Genomic DNA, 19393 nt, shown 5'->3' on the forward strand with positions numbered 1-19393 from the left:
CCTCTTGCTGGAACCCAGCATGCGCGAGGTTCACGTGGAGCCTTGCACTTCATCTGTTCAAGACATTTGATGGACCGAGTAACTGTAAAGTATGTGATAAACAGCAGTAGCATCCCTGAGCTGTTTACACATGAGTGTAGTCGGAGTGGTAGCATCCCTTTATAGGACACTGTGAGCTTAGATAGCGTTGTGTTGGTGTTTGTGATAGACACTGCATCATAAAGGGAGCCGCAGGGCCGTTCAGATGTGGCATTTTCTGTCCGGGTGGAGCTAAATGTAGGCTGCCCAGCGCACAGCAGGGGGCTAAAACCAATCAGTGTAATTGAAAGCAGCTCATCTCCAGGGCAGTAATATCTGGGCACGTTTCATTAATCCTTTAGTGGTCCAATTCATAACAGTCTACCGCAGTATGAGTCCCAGTGTAATTCTCCAATCAGTGGGATCTGCACAGCACAACAAATGCTGATGCGATGAAGTCAAAAGTGGCTCAGTGTGACAGGATTTAGACTCATGTTGTCTCCAAGAGCTGTTTATACTAGCTATTAATAAATCACAAAGTTTTGTGAAAAGAACTTCCGAAGTTTTTTGGTGCACCATACAACTTTAACCTGTTGCTAGGAAACATCTGTAGTCCAAAATAGTCAGTAACATAAACAGGAAGTCACTATAGCTTGTGACATAATTTCCAAAAATATTAGTTTTAAGGGGTAACAGTATGACTGCTAACTGTGCTGTTAGCTCTGAATTAGCGTCTCACTAAGGCTCTGCTATAAAGATTTAGTCCTTGAAATGTCAGGAAAGACAACAAACTCTGAGCCAGTACCACACTGAAAATGACTTCAACAGTCCTTTTAATATGAAACTCTCTAAATGAACTAACATTTCTAAACACTGTGACACTGTTACACTGGAAGTGCTTAAGATGTCACCCAGTCTGTCAAAGCACTAAAAGGGCTCTGTGTATCAATTTGAAATAATTTTACACCTATTAATCACTTTTTTATCGGCCATATTTGAATGGATTGTGATGAGACCTTCCCCATCTGCCTATACAAACCTGTGGAGGATTTGCCCAAAGGTGCAATATGTAAGAATTTTAGTGAAAAACATTCAAAAATGAAAATGAATGAAATGGCTCAATAATTCTGAAATTATGAACAGAATGTGAAGGAATAACAGATTTGATATTATGTCGAAGATGTCTATGTATTGTGCTGCAGAGATATCTATTGAAGTTAGCATGCTAACCAGTTAGCTCATAGCCAGTTTGTAACTCAAAAGGTGATAGTCCGATAGTAAACAATGCCAACGCTCCCCTGGTGCTCAGAACCAGTCCAGGCAGAGCCAGCTAATACGACTGCCAGCTGCACAGTTAACTGAGCTTACTAGCTAACGGCAGCTAAAATTAGCAGCAGTTAGTGGTTACTCTGGTGATATGCTGCACCCTGTTTGTTGTGAGCATGAATTTGACAGGTGGCTAATTCTTACATATTGCACTTTTAAGTTGTTTAATGCTGCTGGACTGTGGATTTTTTTATGATGGAATCAGGTCGGATTTTCCCCGACAGTTCCTTGTCTCCGTGCCTCTCTCCGCTCACTAACAGAGAGCAACAGTTGCTAACGTCGGAGTCTGCAAAGATAAACTACGACCAGTTTCCAGCACAACATAGAACTTCCACAGAGTCCCTTTAATTCAGATTGGGCTAGCCAACGTTACTGGCATAGTGTTCTGTAATTTGACGTGTAATGTGTTATTTTTGTCATTTTAAAAAGTTTACAGGAATATATATTGGCAAACTAACCTTGGCTCTCTCAATTTCATCACAGTGACTGATGCCTAAATCTCCAATTAGCAAATACTTGATGATCTAACCAGACAGATTGGACTTGGTGCATGTGGCTTCAGGGTTAGGGTCCACAGAGTTACTTATGAAGCTCATCATTTAAAAGCACTTAATGTTTAGTAGTGTGGCAGTTAAAATGTGTTACAGGACCACAGCATGAGCAGCCTCAATAATCAACACCAGTTTAATGTCCCCTCAATTACTAATTTTTTATCCAGTCATTACTTTGCCTATGCATTGATGCACTTGGTTATTATTGTCTCAACATATGCATCTCTGTGATTATGTCCCATTGGTCAGCCAGAGGTAAATGCTAATGTAAGTCACAGGCTCATCGTAGAGGCAGTGATAGCTGGAGCCTGCACCCTTCCCTCCTCTCCAGTAAGCCATAGAGTGAAGCCATGGGTGAAATGAGGTGATTCTAAATCCACTGTTCCTCTTTTGCAGCGACAACGATGAGAAGCCACTGAAGGGCAGCCAACACTCGCTGAGCAGAGAGATCAAAGCGGGGGACAGTGGGGACAGTCTGGTGGACTACGGCGACGAGGATGTTCAGTTCAACGAGGACGGTTCTTTTATCGGCGAGTACGCCGGGCGAAAGGAGAAGAGGGTGTCCGCTGAGATCAAAGCCACCGTTCAGACCCCAGCGTGAGGAGCAGAACCGTCAACCCTTGTCCCCTGGACACCGTTTTCATTAAAACCCGCTGGGAGGAACAAATGAAAGAGGAAACAGACATTATCCATACCGAGCACAAGTTTTGTGTCAAATGTAATGCGTCATTGCCAACTGCACACTGCCACTCTCATTTTATAAAGCTCTGTTTTGTCAAGTTGCAACAGAATGACCATTACTAAATACTGTGTATATATAGTGTATATTGTATGTGCGGAGTGTCTTTTTTTTATAATTATTATTACACAAAAAATTTAGAGGGCTTGGATTTTCTTTTTTTGTATCTCCATTTCTTCAGCTGCAGTACTGTTTATACAAATGTTTCACTCTCCATTGCACATCATTACATGCAGCATTGCCTCCGATGTCATCTTGTAGAAGACCACAGATAAGTGGAGATATCAAGTTGATATTTTTCAATTGGAGCAAATATTACTGACCTTTTATATTTGAAATGGATTCATTAAATATGATGTAAGATGTGTATAAAAGTTGCCTATTAACTTATTTTTTTCAGTGGTTTTATACCTGACAAAATAACAAGGACATATCCTGACATATCATAAACACTGATCACTGAGTCATGAATCTCCCTGTAATGTTATGAGAAAATATAATTTAGTTATGTCTTGTTTAGCCTTTACATTCTCTGAACAGTATAAATCACAGTCCTCAGTGTGTGCTTACTGTAACAGCCCCATTACACATCGCTGCTGTATAAGATCTGGAAGAGATTTTTAAAAACAGATTATGATTAGAACCTGTGTAAATCATTCAGTTTTTTACCTGAATTTGTAAAACTACAAGTAAAATTACAATTGAATCCAGTTTATAGATGACATTTTTACCAACAGCTGTTATATAACTAAATGAATTTCTGTAAAAAAAAAAACATTTAAGTCACACAAGTAGCTACATGGTCTTTAAAGGAACAGTTTGACATTTTGGGAAAAGTGTATTTGCTTCACTTCCGAGCGACAGATTAGAAGATTGATACCACTTTCATGTTTGTATATGAAACTTTGGCCAGCAGCTGGTTTGCATAGCTTAGCACGAAGACAGGGAACTGGTAAATAGCTAGTCTAGCTCTGTCAAAAGGTAACAAAATATGTCTAACAGTACCTCTAAAGCTTGCTAATTAGCCAAATATATCTCATCTGTTTATTCTCTATAAATAAATGAAGTATAAAAACCTTTGTAAAATGGAGTAATGTTGTTACAACACTTCAGTTTTGTAACAAGCTGGTCGGCGCATGTTGTTACCTGTGAACAGTGAAAGACTTTCCGTTTCCCTGCTTCCATGCAAGGCTAAGCTACCTGACTGCTAGCTGTGGTTTATATTAAGTTGATGGACGGTCTTATAAGTAATTAAGCACATTTCCCAAAACTTCAAACTATTCCTTTAAAGCAGTTCTCCAGTGATTTAGTGTTGTATATCCATCATGTTAGAGGACTGCCATTGACACAGAAAATAATGGTAAAAAACCGGACTGTCCATCGCAAAAATGCTAACTAGACATCACACTTCCCATAATTCATCTTTCTTTCATTAGAAAGATACTACAAGGTAAATGCCCAAGTTTTAAAATTCCACGCCCCCTGTTTGTAACTTGTAATCTCAAAATCCAAATTGAGATAACCCCTGTGACATCACTATGGTATCATCAGGGGTTTTTTTCTCCAGACTTGACAATGCACCTGAGACACAGAACATTAGCCTATACAACAGTATTTGTACACTGAACAGTACTTTCCATGGTCAATAAACATAATAACTTTCATGTGTAAAGTGGTGGACTGCCCCTTTTCAGAAGGAAGTGTGTAGAACCTGTAATCAGATTAATGTAATCTGGTTGCATGGCATTTGACATCTTCCTACCCTGCTGGGATACTATTTACTGTAGTCACTGTTCCATCAGTCCTAACAAGCCTTACTCTGTTACTTTCAATATACTGCCATTCAAAACACAACCACTATGTTGTTCTGCATTAACGTTAGCACCATATTCAGAAAAATTGCAATGTTTTGTAAAAAAAAAAAAAAATCAGTCATTGCATGTTAAGAATGTTAATTGGTGTTTTTTGATGTCATTAAATTGCTTTACTTTCTTACCTTCTGGTTAAAGGTCTGACTGCCTGTTTGGTCACAACCATCACATTATTTATGTCTTGATATCCACAGAACTGTTTGTATTGCCCCCATAGCTGAATACATGACTGAATAAATCTCTGTCTTTACCTCCAGTCAGCAGTAAAGTATGACTTGAGAGAAAGCACTTCCTGTTGAAACATCCTCATTCCCTCTGAATAACACTGAAGATGTTTGGCAAATAGTTCCCAGTCGCGGTGAGACTTTAACAAATGTCACACCAGGGTCAAGTCCGTGTCTGAGTTGAGCGTCTTGTTTGATTACCTCGGCTGCAGGAGAGAATCATGAGAAATCAAAGGAGTGGGCTCAGGCAGGCACTGGATCATTGAGCGAGAGCTGTAATCATGTCTGATGGTTGATGGCAGGGAGTGGAAAGTGTCAGCGTGAGGGTTCTCACTGCATGGGTCACATGTGCCTCAGATACTCTGTCATCACTCGGCCAGGGTTTTGCCTTCGCTGCAGCAGATCGAGGCTTCAGATTTCACAAAAATGACCTTCAGGTGTTGATAACAGACCCTCTGGTAGCCATAGTGAAGGTCCTCAGCTCTTTTGCAACAATATCAACAGCTGGATGTGTCGCTGTACATGCAATTAGTGGTGCGGGAAGCTACTTAGAGCTTAATTCTGCAATATAACAATTACTGCTCTCTGGAGAGAAGCTGAATTACAACACAGCTGGAGAAAAGCAGTTTGGACAAAGCCTCTTAGAATAAATACTTTGAAAAAAGACAATGATACAACACATACATGTGTTGGATTTGAAAGTCGATCTTAAAGTAATACAGCGCTCACATTGCCATATGTGTACTTTGAAAGAGTTATTGGTCGCTGTAATAATTCCTGTCATCCACACTGCCCATTAAGTGCTTGCTTCGTTGTACGACTCGAGCTAGAGGACAAAATCCTCAGTCTTTCTTTAATAAAATGAATTTGAACATTCAACTGAAACTATGAGGCTTCAGCTGGTTGAGTTAGCAAAATGAAATTGTGACAGTGTCCTCCAGATTTGCAGTCTTCTATCAACCAGTAAGCCATTCAACATTCACATGGCCTCGAAGTGCAATTTCAATCAAATCAAAACCTGTTCTACTCTGTTACATTTGCTTAGATTTTGAATGATTACTTAGGCCAGAATGCCTGGCAAATTTTAGAGGCCATGTGATTGCATATAAGGTCAACGGAAATATGTGATTAAATGTGAATTTGCATGGGTTGGCGTTAATTGACACAATGTCAACAATCTGTGTGTATCCCAGAGAAAAAGTGAGAGACAGGAGATAACAAAGAGCCTCTAGTGACTACTGAGCTCAGTCAGAGGCTGAGCTGAACACAAAACTGACACACTGGCACCTTACACGTTTGGTGTTTTTTTTTGTTTGTTTTTTAGCTGGTTAACACAGCAAAAGGGAGGATTTTAGAGGCAGCTCAACTGCATACAAAGTCACAATTGGGTACAAAAATTTGCTGGGGTGGGGTGACTCGTCATGAAGACGATGAATCCGCTTCGTAAGCATACAGAGACTAGAGGAAAAAGGAAACGGACTGGAGGTAAACAGCAAAGAAGTGAGTCTCTGGTGGCTCCTGAGTTGAGTCGGAGGCTGAGCTGCTATGAATCCAGGATGGACATAATGACTTTGATTTATGACAAGTTAACTGTTTATGGATATGTATGTGGATACCTGCAAGGAATGTTAGCTTGATTTTAAATGTAGTCGCCATCATTCCAACTGTGCTCCAGAATCTACTAGTCCAGTTGGGGATATAGCACCAAGCAACTAGATACATTTTATAAAAAGCAGCAGGCTAGTAATTGGGGATACATTTAAGTTAGTTGAATATATGACTGATATAATACGTTGCTGCTTCATTTTTCTGTTTTCTGTGTTGGTTTGCATGCTCTCCCTGTTTTTGCGTGGGTTTCTTCTAGGTGCTCTGCTTCCCCCACCATGAAAAACATGTAGGTTAATTATCCTGTAATTGCCCCTCATTCAGAATCAGGCGTTGTGCGGTGATTAGCTGGAGAGTTGTGCAGCGGCTTGGGCCTGTCAGTCTGCTATATTGCTCTGCCAGTCGCGCGCTGGTCCTACTGTAGTGACTGTTTTTTCCACATCGACAGATTAGAAATAATAGTAAACAAGCAGGATGTGATGGATGGATGTCAAATTGAGCTAATACACGTGAAACATTACATTACACTCTATTGTGTTTTTGATTATTCATGCTGCTAGGCTTACAACTTTATTCGGCATCCGGAGCACCACAGCCTGAACGCACGACCCCCATTCAAATTTGAATAGGAGGATCACTTGATTCTGTCTGAACGGGCCCTTACAACCAAAGTTGGTCCCTGGGGCTGCAGTATATGAAAATGAACTTGAATTGATTTGATATTCAAGATCAGCACTAAACATTGTGTACTGCAACTACTGTGCAGACAGAAAAATAAATAGATGTAGAATGTGGTTTTGTCAATGGAACGCTTAAAAACTTAGAAACGCTGCACGGCCGTGGGGATTCTTCCTAAAGTGATCAGGGAGGTCAGGGCATCATTTACACAGGAGGTCACACGGTGCTCCTCCATTAGCAGCAATCTTCACATGTAAAATTTCACCTCATGCATGCTCATGACGCTTGTTGAGGGTTGTGGGAACATGCAAAGGTTCTCAGGGGTAGTTGAAATTAGTTCAGGTCCACCTCTGTCTTTAAGTTATTCTCCATCTGCAAAGTCACCAAAACATTGTTCAATATCCAGGATTCACCCTTTGTAGGCCTCCTGTTAAAATGTGTCAGTACGATGTTGGTAGCTAATCGATACATAGAGAACAGCTGCAGCGGATTCAAGCAGCAATAAGATTTCACAGAGAAGCAACAGGTTTTAAAACCACTCCTGCAGCACAATCTTCTCTGCTATCCACCACATGTTCCAAACACTCACATTTTCAACCATATATTGCTTCCGTTTATAGCTTCGACTTCTTTAATTGCAGGCTCCTTTTTTTTCTTTTTTCCTTTTAACGTTAATGTGAAGCACACTGAGTTCTCTCTGATGTATAAAACGTGCTATACGATTTATGTTCATGCTTTTTGAGCACTTAACACCAACCTTTCAAGGCTACAGAAGATATTTATGTACATGGGGAACACCTTAGTTTTGTGTCTTAGCACTACAGAAGTACTGCACACATCGTAATGATTCGACCAGTCCCTTTGCTATTGATATTTATTAATGCATTTACACTGCATACATTTTGAATCAAGTTGAAATGATCTACTTTTCTCCTTCTCTTTCTTAAACGTACCTGCTTTCTCCCCGCTTTAAAGCATTTAGTCTTTTACAACTCTAAACATATTGAAACTAGGTTTGATGAATGTTAGGTAATGCTCGGGGCGGGGGGGGCAAACATGGAAGAGGCAGCTCTAAAAGGTGAAGTAAAGCTATTCTGAGCTGAGCAACAACAACACAGAGTTGAGCAGGCCTCTACCACTCTCACCTTGCTTCAGCATTAAGAGGACTTAATAAGCAGTATAGAACAAAAAACTCAAATGAAACACTAACGGCTGCGGTGCAATAATGAGTCTTTGGTGAACATAACTTCTCCTGCACTTATTATTATAGCATTAAGCTGTGTGTGTGTGTGTGTGTGTGTGTGTGTGTGTGTGTGTGTGTGTGTGTGTTAGTGTGTGTATGTGTGTGAGACAGGCTGTGCCAGTGGAGCTGCACGGGTTACATGCATTTTTGGACCAAACCTTTTTTTCTGTTAATGTTATGACTGAGCAAGTGACATCGCACTACATATCAGACAATGAAAATATTTCTCTGACAAGATAGGAATCCCAAAAAATAAAGAAAGGGACAAGAACGCAAGGTGCTTTTGCTTTAACAGCAGAAAAAATATTGAAAACAGGCGCCTTTGGATTTTCAGTCTAAAACTAAAAGCTGAAGCAGTACGGCCAAAAAAGAAAAAGTATCATTTTGTGGTTTGATAACACATTACATTTGAATAAGGGATTGATAAGGTATCACATTAAAATAATCCTCTGATTAGACTAATGTAATGACCGGTAAAAATACGGCCAAAGAACTCCCTTAGCAATCTATATGCCAGTTGATCCGTGACTTACTTATTAGGGAACTATTCAGCCTGGCTCTCCAAATACAGCTGTCGTAACTCTTATTTCAGTATATATTTATGTTATTATGTGCAACTATCCGATTAACAATGAAATGTGTGTGTATATAAGTGGTGCGGGAACTTCTCATATCTCAGAATCATGTCAAGCAAAATCAGCACTGAGAAATTCTTTAGTTATGTATGGGGAAGCTTTATATCCCCCTTTTCCCAAACCTCTAATCAATGAACTGAAACATACCAACATGCCAGTAGCAAAATCAAAACCAACAAATCAACCATGAGCTAAGCGAAATTATCAATGCCACAAAACCAAATCACAGAGAAGTGAATCTCAGTCATAAGCTCAAGCACATGGTTTCAACAACAACAAGAAATCATCACGACTTCATCAATATCAAACAACATCTTTTATCAACCAGCTTTAGTATACATATATTCTTAATCAACTTTACATCATCATCCAGTAATTAGCTTTAGCAAATTTCAATACCACTACCGTCAGCCTATCACAGGAGTCAAAAACTCTCTATTACCTGAGAAGACTGGTCAGATGACCTTATGCTGTTTTCCCATCACATCTGCCGGCCTGGCTCTACTTGGTTTGAATCGGCTTGGCAGCCCAGAGCAGATTTGCATTTCCATCACAACTGGGCTACCTGCTCGAAGGTGTGTCTTAAACCAGTGACGCACTTGTCCCGATCCCCGCAGTACTGTCGAAGAACATTTACAAAGTGGCTCCACTAATTCATAATTGCTTATAACTTCTTCACAATAAAAGTCCCCCGTTATTTACCGGTAGTCATTTAAAAGCTTTTATTATGAAGCAGCATCACAGGAAACGTGTTTTCAACAGCAGTAACTAACCATGACTCCCAAAACAGCTGAAAGTGAACATGATGAAACAGTAAAACACAGATGTTTGAAAGAACAAACAAGACGAGAGAAACTAAAGACATTCAGTTAGAAGCTACAAAAAGTACCGAGAGCTGACCACACTGACTTTAAAAAACCTCTTTCTCTCAGGTTTCCTGCAAAGACATACGTTGAGTATCAATTTTAGGGGGAGACGGGTGCTTGTACTTGGCCGCAGTCGGGAGACGTCACCGCAGCCCGCTTGGAGGCAGGGTGGGCCTGGCTTGGCCCTACTCCAAAAGGTTGCATTGCTGGCGCAGGTCATCTCAACTCGTCTGGACATAGAACTCAGAGCACCAGCTGAGTGGTGGTATTTACACTGCTAGCATAAGACCGTTGAACTGTGAAGGGCAGGTGCTAGCTGGTTAGGATTTTAAATATGTTTGCAACAAAATACAACATCGCCATGGCAACAAAACTGTAATTCCTTGACATTCTGTCAATAATTATGTTTTTTTCATACTTAAATTTTTGCCAATTGTGGCAAGTCAATTGCCAAGTGCGGCACATCCACCTTTTAAAATGGTTCAAAAGTCAGCAGTCACAAAGGCATCCAATTTGTAAAATATTGCCAACATCCAAGCTAGGCGGCTGTTCCATTGCATGACATTTTTACAGTCCCTCAAGAACGTGTCGTTGCTTCGCACAGCGTAGGTGGGCTTTGCCGAAACCCGGGATCGAACCAGGGACCTTTAGATCTTCAGTCTAACGCTCTCCCAGCTGAGCTATTTCAGCAAACACAGCTGTACAAATGTGCACTTTTCACCGCTCCATTACATGATGAACGTGCCCTGAAAAGAAAGTCTTAATACGTTGCATTTGGTAGTCTCCCCTTGAAGCCTTTGAGTTTGTCCAGTGTCAGCCAAAGTCCAGGATTCCCTGAGCCAATTGTTGGCTGATTAAGGGCTTGCAGAAATCATGTTTCAGCCTAAATTCTAATGGACCTCATTAGAGAAAGTCAACAATTCAAGAATAGGCACTAATCTCAATGTTGGTTCATGAATGTTCAGCAGTTGGGCTGAAGGTTGAATCTGCAAGAGCATCGGTGTGTGCTGTGCCTTGGTGAAAGGCTAAACAGTGGAACCATTGCAAGTATCCTTGTTGCGCCTGAACAGGGACTTGAACCCTGGACCCTCAGATTAAAAGTCTGATGCTCTACCGTCTGAGCTATCCAGGCTCTTCCAACGCAGCTTAGGTGTTTTTAGCAAGACCAACACGGTTCCACAGTTAACTGATGAAGATTTCCATTAGGCTTCATGTCTTACTATCGAGTACATGTTACAAGTGGAGCCAGGATCCCACATTGTGGTTGCTCCAAAAAGAGAAGGGGGATTGCTTTTTGTCGCTTTCATACCTCAAGTTTTTTCAAAAGCATGATCTTGGCCAGTTGCTGTGTGGCGCCACATCCACCTTTTAAAATGGTTCAATAGTCAGCAGTCAAACACGCATCCAACGACAAGCAATTTGTAAAACGTGGACCAAAATCAGCCACATCCAGGCCGCCTAGATGGCTGTTCCATTGCTGGGCGAGAGGCCTTCATGATGGCATTGAATGCTCTATCACGTCATTTTTACAGTCCCTCAAGAACGTGTCGTTGCTTCGCACAGCGTAGGTGGGCTTTGCCGAAACCCGGGATCGAACCAGGGACCTTTAGATCTTCAGTCTAACGCTCTCCCAGCTGAGCTATTTCGGCAAACACAGCCGTACAAATGTGCACTTTTCACCGCTCCATTACATGATGAACGTGCCCTGAAAAGAAAGTCTTAATACGTTGCATTTGGTAGTCTCCCCTTGAAGCCTTTGAGTTTGTCCAGTGTCAGCCAAAGTCCAGGATTCCCTGAGCCAATTGTTGGCTGATTAAGGGCTTGCAGAAATCATGTTTCAGCCTAAATTCTAATGGACCTCATTAGAGAAAGTCAACAATTCAAGAATATGCACTAATCTCAATGGCCGCGTTTCCCAGATTCGATCGTTCTTAAGGACTTAAGAAGGCTCTTAAGAAGGGTTTGGCTAAGAAGGAGCGCTAAGATGCGGGTGTTTCCCAGATGCGTTCTTAACTGCCTTCTTAGGAGAACCTGAAGATCAAGCCAAAGAAGCTTCTTAAGAAGCTCTTAGTGGGAGCTGTCCACCGCGGTGCTGCTGTGCTGAATCAATCGATGCCAGGCAAATCGATCACCCACCACTTTATCAGCGCATAAGTCACACACAGCGCTCCGTGGTCCCCCTACAGGTGCAATTAGGCTACGCATGTATCGTGTGTGTGTGTGTGTGTGTGTGTGTGTGGGGGGTGGGGTGTTGATGGCCGCGTAGTGCTTTCTACCGATCCAGCACGGATCCACCAGGGAGGGATTGTGGATTGGAATGAGGGTGCCATCCACCACACCGATCACCCGGGGGGTCCCAGCCACTGCGTGGAACCCTTGGTGGACCTGGCGGACCTCGTCCAGTGTGGTGGGCAGCTTTATGTGGGTCCGAGCATGGCGCAGGAGAATCGGTGTCACAGCTGCCACACTCCGTGACACCGATGCCTCGCTGAGGCCGGTGCAATCCCCGACCACATCCAGGAAGCTCCCCACTGCGTAGAAACGCAGCGCAGCCAGGAGCTGCACCTCCGGGCTGAGGCCAAAATTGCAGCGGGTTGCTCTCTGGACGTGTGGAGACACCGAGTGATCAGCCGTTGGATCTCCGCACGGGGCAGCCGGTACTTTGCCTGACAGCACGTCCGGTGCTGAGAAGTGCTGACGCACGTATGCATTTATGTAAACCGTCTGGCTTCGCGCACGGCGACGCTGTTGGTTCGCAGCGAGAATGTGCTGTATTGCAGCCATGGTTTATCACACGCGCGGACTTTGGCAACGCATATATAGCCTATAGAGTAGCAGGTGAAGCCTCTCTGGATGAGGTTCAGCTGAGTTTAATAACATCTGTTTCCTTGATATCTGTGAAATGCCACAGGGTTGTTGTTTTTTTAATGTGTAGTACTATAAACTCATATATGCAGATGTTGTGGAAAACTTAAACGTGTAATTCAATAAAAAGGTTTTTTGTTCATCTACCATTTTCTATTTTTTTTTCTTGCGCCAGTGGTCCGCAGCTATGAGCGCATTTCAACATTCAGCATTGTTTTATTATTTCGAAAAGTGGAGGATGTAAATTTCCCTGACGCGTCTTGATCACTGAGCATTCAGTCACTAAGAAGGCTGTTAAGAGTGGGTCAGCTCGATCTTACATTTTCTTCTTAGCGAAAGATCTTCTTAAACTAAGAGCGACTCTGGGAAACACATCCTTCTTTCACAGCGTTCTTAAGAGCGCTCCTAAGAAGATCTTAACACTTAAGAGCTTCTTAACGAATCTGGGAAACGCCGCCAATGTTGGTTCATGAATGTTCAGCAGTTGGGCTGAAGGTTGAATCTGCAAGAGCATCGGTGTGTGCTGTGCCTTGGTGAAAGGCTAAACGGTGGAACCATTGCAAGTATCCTTGTTGCGCCTGAACAGGGACTTGAACCCTGGACCCTCAGATTAAAAGTCTGATGCTCTACCGTCTGAGCTATCCAGGCTCTTCCAACGCAGCTTAGGTGTTTTTAGCAAGACCAACACGGTTCCACAGTTAATTGATGAAGATTTCCATTAGGCTTCATGTCTTACTATCGAGTACATGTTACAAGTGGAGCCAGGATCCCACATTGTGGTTGCTCCAAAAAGAGAAGGGGGATTGCTTTTTGTCGCTTTCATACCTCAAGTTTTTTCAAAAGCATGATCTTGGCCAGTTGCTGTGTGGCGCCACATCCACCTTTTAAAATGGTTCAATAGTCAGCAGTCAAACACGCATCCAACGACAAGCAATTTGTAAAACGTGGACCAAAATCAGCCACATCCAGGCCGCCTAGATGGCTGTTCCATTGCTGGGCGAGAGGCCTTCATGATGGCTTTGAATGCTCTATCACGTCATTTTTACAGTCCCTCAAGAACGTGTCGTTGCTTCGCATAGCGTAGGTGGGCTTTGCCGAAACCCGGGATCGAACCAGGGACCTTTAGATCTTCAGTCTAACGCTCTCCCAGCTGAGCTATTCCGGCAAACACAGCTGTACAAATGTGCACTTTTCACCGCTCCATTACATTATGAACGTGCCCTGAAAAGAAAGTCTTAATACGTTGCATTTGGTAGTCTACCTTGAAGCCTTTGAGTTTGTCCAGTGTCAGCCAAAGTCCAGGATTCCCTGAGCCAATTGTTGGCTGATTAAGGGTTTGCAGAAATCATGTTTCAGCCTAAACTCTAATGGACCTCATTAGAGAAAGTCAACAATTCAAGAATATGCACTAATCTCAATGTTGGTTCACGAATGTTCAGCAGTTGGGCTGAAGGTTGAATCTGCAAGAGCAACGGTGTTTGCTGTGCCTTGGTGAAAGGCTAAATGGTGGAACCATTGCAAGGATCCTTGTTGCGCCTGAACAGGGACTTGAACCCTGGACCCTCAGATTAAAAGTCTGATGCTCTACCGTCTGAGCTATCCAGGCTCTTCCAATGCAGCTTAGGTGTTTTTAGCAAGACCAACACGGTTCCACAGTTAACTGATGAAGATTTCCATTAGGCTTCATGTCTTACTATCGAGTACATGTTACAAGTGGAGCCAGGATCCCACATTGTGGTTGCTCCAAAAAGAGAAGGGGGATTGCTTTTTGTCGCTTTCATACTTCAAGTTTTTTCAAAAGCATGATCTTGGCCAGTTGCTGTGTGGCGCCACATCCACCTTTTAAAATGGTTCAATAGTCAGCAGTCAAACACGCATCCAATTTGTAAAACGTGGACCAAAATGAGCCACATCCAGGCCGCCTAGATGGCTGTTCCATTGCTGGGCGAGAGGCCTTCATGATGGCATTGAATGCTCTATCACGTCATTTTTACAGTCCCTCAAGAACGTGTCGTTGCTTCGCATAGCGTAGGTGGGCTTTGCCGAAACCCGGGATCGAACCAGGGACCTTTAGATCTTCAGTCTAACGCTCTCCCAGCTGAGCTATTTCGGCAAACACAGCGGTACAAATGTGCACTTTTCACCGCTCCATTACATGATGAACGTGCCCTGAAAAGAAAGTCTTAATACGTTGCATTTGGTAGTCTACCCTTGAAGCCTTTGAGTTTGTCCAGTGTCAGCCAAAGTCCAGGATTCCCTGAGCCAGTTGTTGGCTGATTAAGGGTTTGCAGAAATCCTGTTTCAGCCTAAACTCTAATGGACCTCATTAGAGAAAGTCAACAATTCAAGAATATGCACTAATCTCAATGTTGGTTCACGAATGTTCAGCAGTTGGGCTGAAGGTTGAATCTGCAAGAGCATCGGTGTGTGCTGTGCCTTGGTGAAAGGCTAAACGGTGGAATCATTGCAAGGATCCTTGTTGCGCCTGAACAGGGACTTGAACCCTGGACCCTCAGATTAAAAGTCTGATGCTCTACCGTCTGAGCTATCCAGGCTCTTCCAATGCAGCTTAGGTGTTTTTAGCAAGACCAACACGGTTCCACAGTTAACTGATGAAGATTTCCATTAGGCTTCATGTCTTACTATCGAGTACATGTTACAAGTAGAGCCAGGATCCCACATTGTGGTTGCTCCAAAAAGAGAAGGGGGATTGCTTTTTGTCGCTTTCATACTTCAAGTTTTTTCAAAAGCATGATCTTGGCCAGTTGCTGTGTGGCGCCACATCCACCTTTTAAAATGGTTCAATAGTCAGCAGTCAAACACGCATCCAACGACAAGCAATTTGTAAAACGTGGACCAAAATCAGCCACATCCAGGCCGCCTAGATGGCTGTTCCATTGCTGGGCGAGAGGCCTTCATGATGGCATTGAATGCTCTATCACGTCATTTTTACAGTCCCTCAAGAACGTGTCGTTGCTTCGCATAGCGTAGGTGGGCTTTGCCGAAACCCGGGATCGAACCAGGGACCTTTAGATCTTCAGTCTAACGCTCTCCCAGCTGAGCTATTTCGGCAAACACAGGGGTACAAATGTGCACTTTTCACCGCTCCATTACATGATGAACGTGCCCTGAAAAGAAAGTCTTAATACGTCGCATTTGGTAGTCTACCCTTGAAGCCTTTGAGTTTGTCCAGTGTCAGCCAAAGTCCAGGATTCCCTGAGCCAGTTGTTGGCTGATTAAGGGTTTGCAGAAATCCTGTTTCAGCCTAAACTCTAATGGACCTCATTAGAGAAAGTCAACAATTCAAGAATATGCACTAATCTCAATGTTGGTTCACGAATGTTCAGCAGTTGGGCTGAAGGTTGAATCTGCAAGAGCATCGGTGTGTGCTGTGCCTTGGTGAAAGGCTAAACGGTGGAATCATTGCAAGGATCCTTGTTGCGCCTGAACAGGGACTTGAACCCTGGACCCTCAGATTAAAAGTCTGATGCTCTACCGTCTGAGCTATCCAGGCTCTTCCAATGCAGCTTAGGTGTTTTTAGCAAGACCAACACGGTTCCACAGTTAACTGATGAAGATTTCCATTAGGCTTCATGTCTTACTATCGAGTACATGTTACAAGTAGAGCCAGGATCCCACATTGTGGTTGCTCCAAAAAGAGAAGGGGGATTGCTTTTTGTCGCTTTCATACTTCAAGTTTTTTCAAAAGCATGATCTTGGCCAGTTGCTGTGTGGCGCCACATCCACCTTTTAAAATGGTTCAATAGTCAGCAGTCAAACACGCATCCAATTTGTAAAACGTGGACCAAAATGAGCCACATCCAGGCCGCCTAGATGGCTGTTCCATTGCTGGGCGAGAGGCCTTCATGATGGCATTGAATGCTCTATCACGTCATTTTTACAGTCCCTCAAGAACGTGTCGTTGCTTCGCATAGCGTAGGTGGGCTTTGCCGAAACCCGGGATCGAACCAGGGACCTTTAGATCTTCAGTCTAACGCTCTCCCAGCTGAGCTATTTCGGCAAACACAGCGGTACAAATGTGCACTTTTCACCGCTCCATTACATGATGAACGTGCCCTGAAAAGAAAGTCTTAATACGTCGCATTTGGTAGTCTACCCTTGAAGCCTTTGAGTTTGTCCAGTGTCAGCCAAAGTCCAGGATTCCCTGAGCCAGTTGTTGGCTGATTAAGGGTTTGCAGAAATCCTGTTTCAGCCTAAACTCTAATGGACCTCATTAGAGAAAGTCAACAATTCAAGAATATGCACTAATCTCAATGTTGGTTCACGAATGTTCAGCAGTTGGGCTGAAGGTTGAATCTGCAAGAGCATCGGTGTGTGCTGTGCCTTGGTGAAAGGCTAAACGGTGGAATCATTGCAAGGATCCTTGTTGCGCCTGAACAGGGACTTGAACCCTGGACCCTCAGATTAAAAGTCTGATGCTCTACCGTCTGAGCTATCCAGGCTCTTCCAATGCAGCTTAGGTGTTTTTAGCAAGACCAACACGGTTCCACAGTTAACTGATGAAGATTTCCATTAGGCTTCATGTCTTACTATCGAGTACATGTTACAAGTAGAGCCAGGATCCCACATTGTGGTTGCTCCAAAAAGAGAAGGGGGATTGCTTTTTGTCGCTTTCATACTTCAAGTTTTTTCAAAAGCATGATCTTGGCCAGTTGCTGTGTGGCGCCACATCCACCTTTTAAAATGGTTCAATAGTCAGCAGTCAAACACGCATCCAACGACAAGCAATTTGTAAAACGTGGACCAAAATCAGCCACATCCAGGCCGCCTAGATTGCTGTTCCATTGCTGGGCGAGAGGCCTTCATGATGGCATTGAATGCTCTATCACGTCATTTTTACAGTCCCTCAAGAACGTGTCGTTGCTTCGCATAGCGTAGGTGGGCTTTGCCGAAACCCGGGATCGAACCAGGGACCTTTAGATCTTCAGTCTAACGCTCTCCCAGCTGAGCTATTTCGGCAAACACAGCAGTACAAATGTGCACTTTTCACCGCTCCATTACATGATGAACGTGCCCTGAAAAGAAAGTCTTAACCCTCTAGGCGCCAGAGTTTATTTAGCAATATATTCCGTTTGGACTTTAAGATTTCAAAAGGCTGTAGCTTGGAAGTGGTGAGAGATAAATCCATACTGTAAATGAGAAAAATATTCATAATGACCTTAAGTTTGTGATGGGAGTAAATTTACTCATCTAATTTGCATATTGTGACGTCACCAGGTGACTGGATGTAACTTTCAGTAAAACTCATTTTTGAACATATTTACACAGAAAAAAAATATTTATATTGTCATCTCATCCTCAAAATAAAGGAACAGAAGTTTGAGTGGAGTAAATTTACTAATCTAATTTGTATATCACCAGGTAAAATTCAGTAAAACGGAATTCTGAACATATTTACACAGTAGATTTTTTTTCATTTCATTTCATTTCATTTTTTCATCCTCTCATTCTCAGAGTAAATGAACAGGAATCTGATAGTAGTCAATTTCCTAATCACTCACTCTCGCCATGATCAGTGTGTGTTGCTTGTGTGACAGTGTGTGCAGCTGCAGCATGATCAGAGTCACTCGTCTCTGACGAGCGATCGTCATCAGAGGGCAGATCGTCCCTTTCTGAATCGCGATCAGCAAAGATCTGTGCAAGCACCTCATCCGCACTGTAAAGTCTTTGGGGCATTTTGTTTTTTATTACAAAAATCGCTATCTGTGTCTCTATCTGTCCAGCACACTTCTGCCACCGCTCCGCGGCTCTCTCCTCTCCCACTCTGCCGCTTAGCCGGTGCCGCTCTGACAGCCGGTGTCGGGTTTCAAACTTTTTTTTCTCAGGTATTTTGCATAGAAACACACCCACAAATGACGTCAGGATTGAAGCTGAATCTAGTGGCCATCTAGTGGTAGCAAGCAGTAACAGCACAGGGCAGTAGATTTAAAGATATGGGCTGTTTTATTCAGCAATGCTGCCTGTCGCAATAATGCGACTTTGGCGCCTAGAGGGTTAATACGTCGCATTTGGTAGTCTACCCTTGAAGCCTTTGAGTTTGTCCAGTGTCAGCCAAAGTCCAGGATTCCCTGAGCCAGTTGTTGGCTGATTAAGGGTTTGCAGAAATCATGTTTCAGCCTAAACTCTAATGGATCTCATTAGAGAAAGTCAACAATTCAAGAATATGCACTAATCTCAATGTTGGTTCACGAATGTTCAGCAGTTGGGCTGAAGGTTGAATCTGCAAGAGCATTGGTGTGTGCTGTGCCTTGGTGAAAGGCTAAACGGTGGAACCATTGCAAGGATCCTTGTTGCGCCTGAACAGGGACTTGAACCCTGGACCCTCAGATTAAAAGTCTGATGCTCTACCGTCTGAGCTATCCAGGCTCTTCCAACGCAGCTTAGGTGTTTTTAGCAACACCAACACGGTTCCACAGTTAACTGATGAAGATTTCCATTAGGCTTCATGTCTTACTATCGAGTACATGTTACAAGTAGAGCCAGGATCCCACATTGTGGTTGCTCCAAAAAGAGAAGGGGGATTGCTTTTTGTCGCTTTCATACTTCAAGTTTTTTCAAAAGCATGATCTTGGCCAGTTGCTGTGTGGCGCCACATCCACCTTTTAAAATGGTTCAATAGTCAGCAGTCAAACACGCATCCAACGACAAGCAATTTGTAAAACGTGGACCAAAATCAGCCACATCCAGGCCGCCTAGATTGCTGTTCCTTTGCTGGGCGAGAGGCCTTCATGATGGCATTGAATGCTCTATC

The 19393-nt window shown here is 43.1% G+C and overlaps 1 protein-coding gene across 4 annotated transcripts in view; it reads left to right on the plus strand.

Moving 5' to 3' along the window:
• Positions 1 to 4629, plus strand: part of chl1b (cell adhesion molecule L1-like b) — a 71457-nt gene extending 66828 nt beyond the window's left edge. For all 4 annotated transcript variants that reach the window (XM_084349329.1, XM_084349330.1, XM_084349328.1 and 1 more), the window contains one exon: positions 2292 to 4629. In XM_084349329.1, coding sequence (XP_084205455.1) covers positions 2292 to 2496 — 205 coding nt within the window. In that variant the 3' untranslated portion in view covers positions 2497 to 4629. The remainder of the gene's footprint in view (positions 1 to 2291) is intronic.
• Positions 4630 to 19393: the final 14764 nt, after the last annotated feature.

This window comes from Pagrus pagrus (assembly GCF_965226575.1).
Source record: "Pagrus pagrus genome assembly, chromosome: 3".
NCBI lineage: Eukaryota > Metazoa > Chordata > Actinopteri > Spariformes > Sparidae > Pagrus > Pagrus pagrus.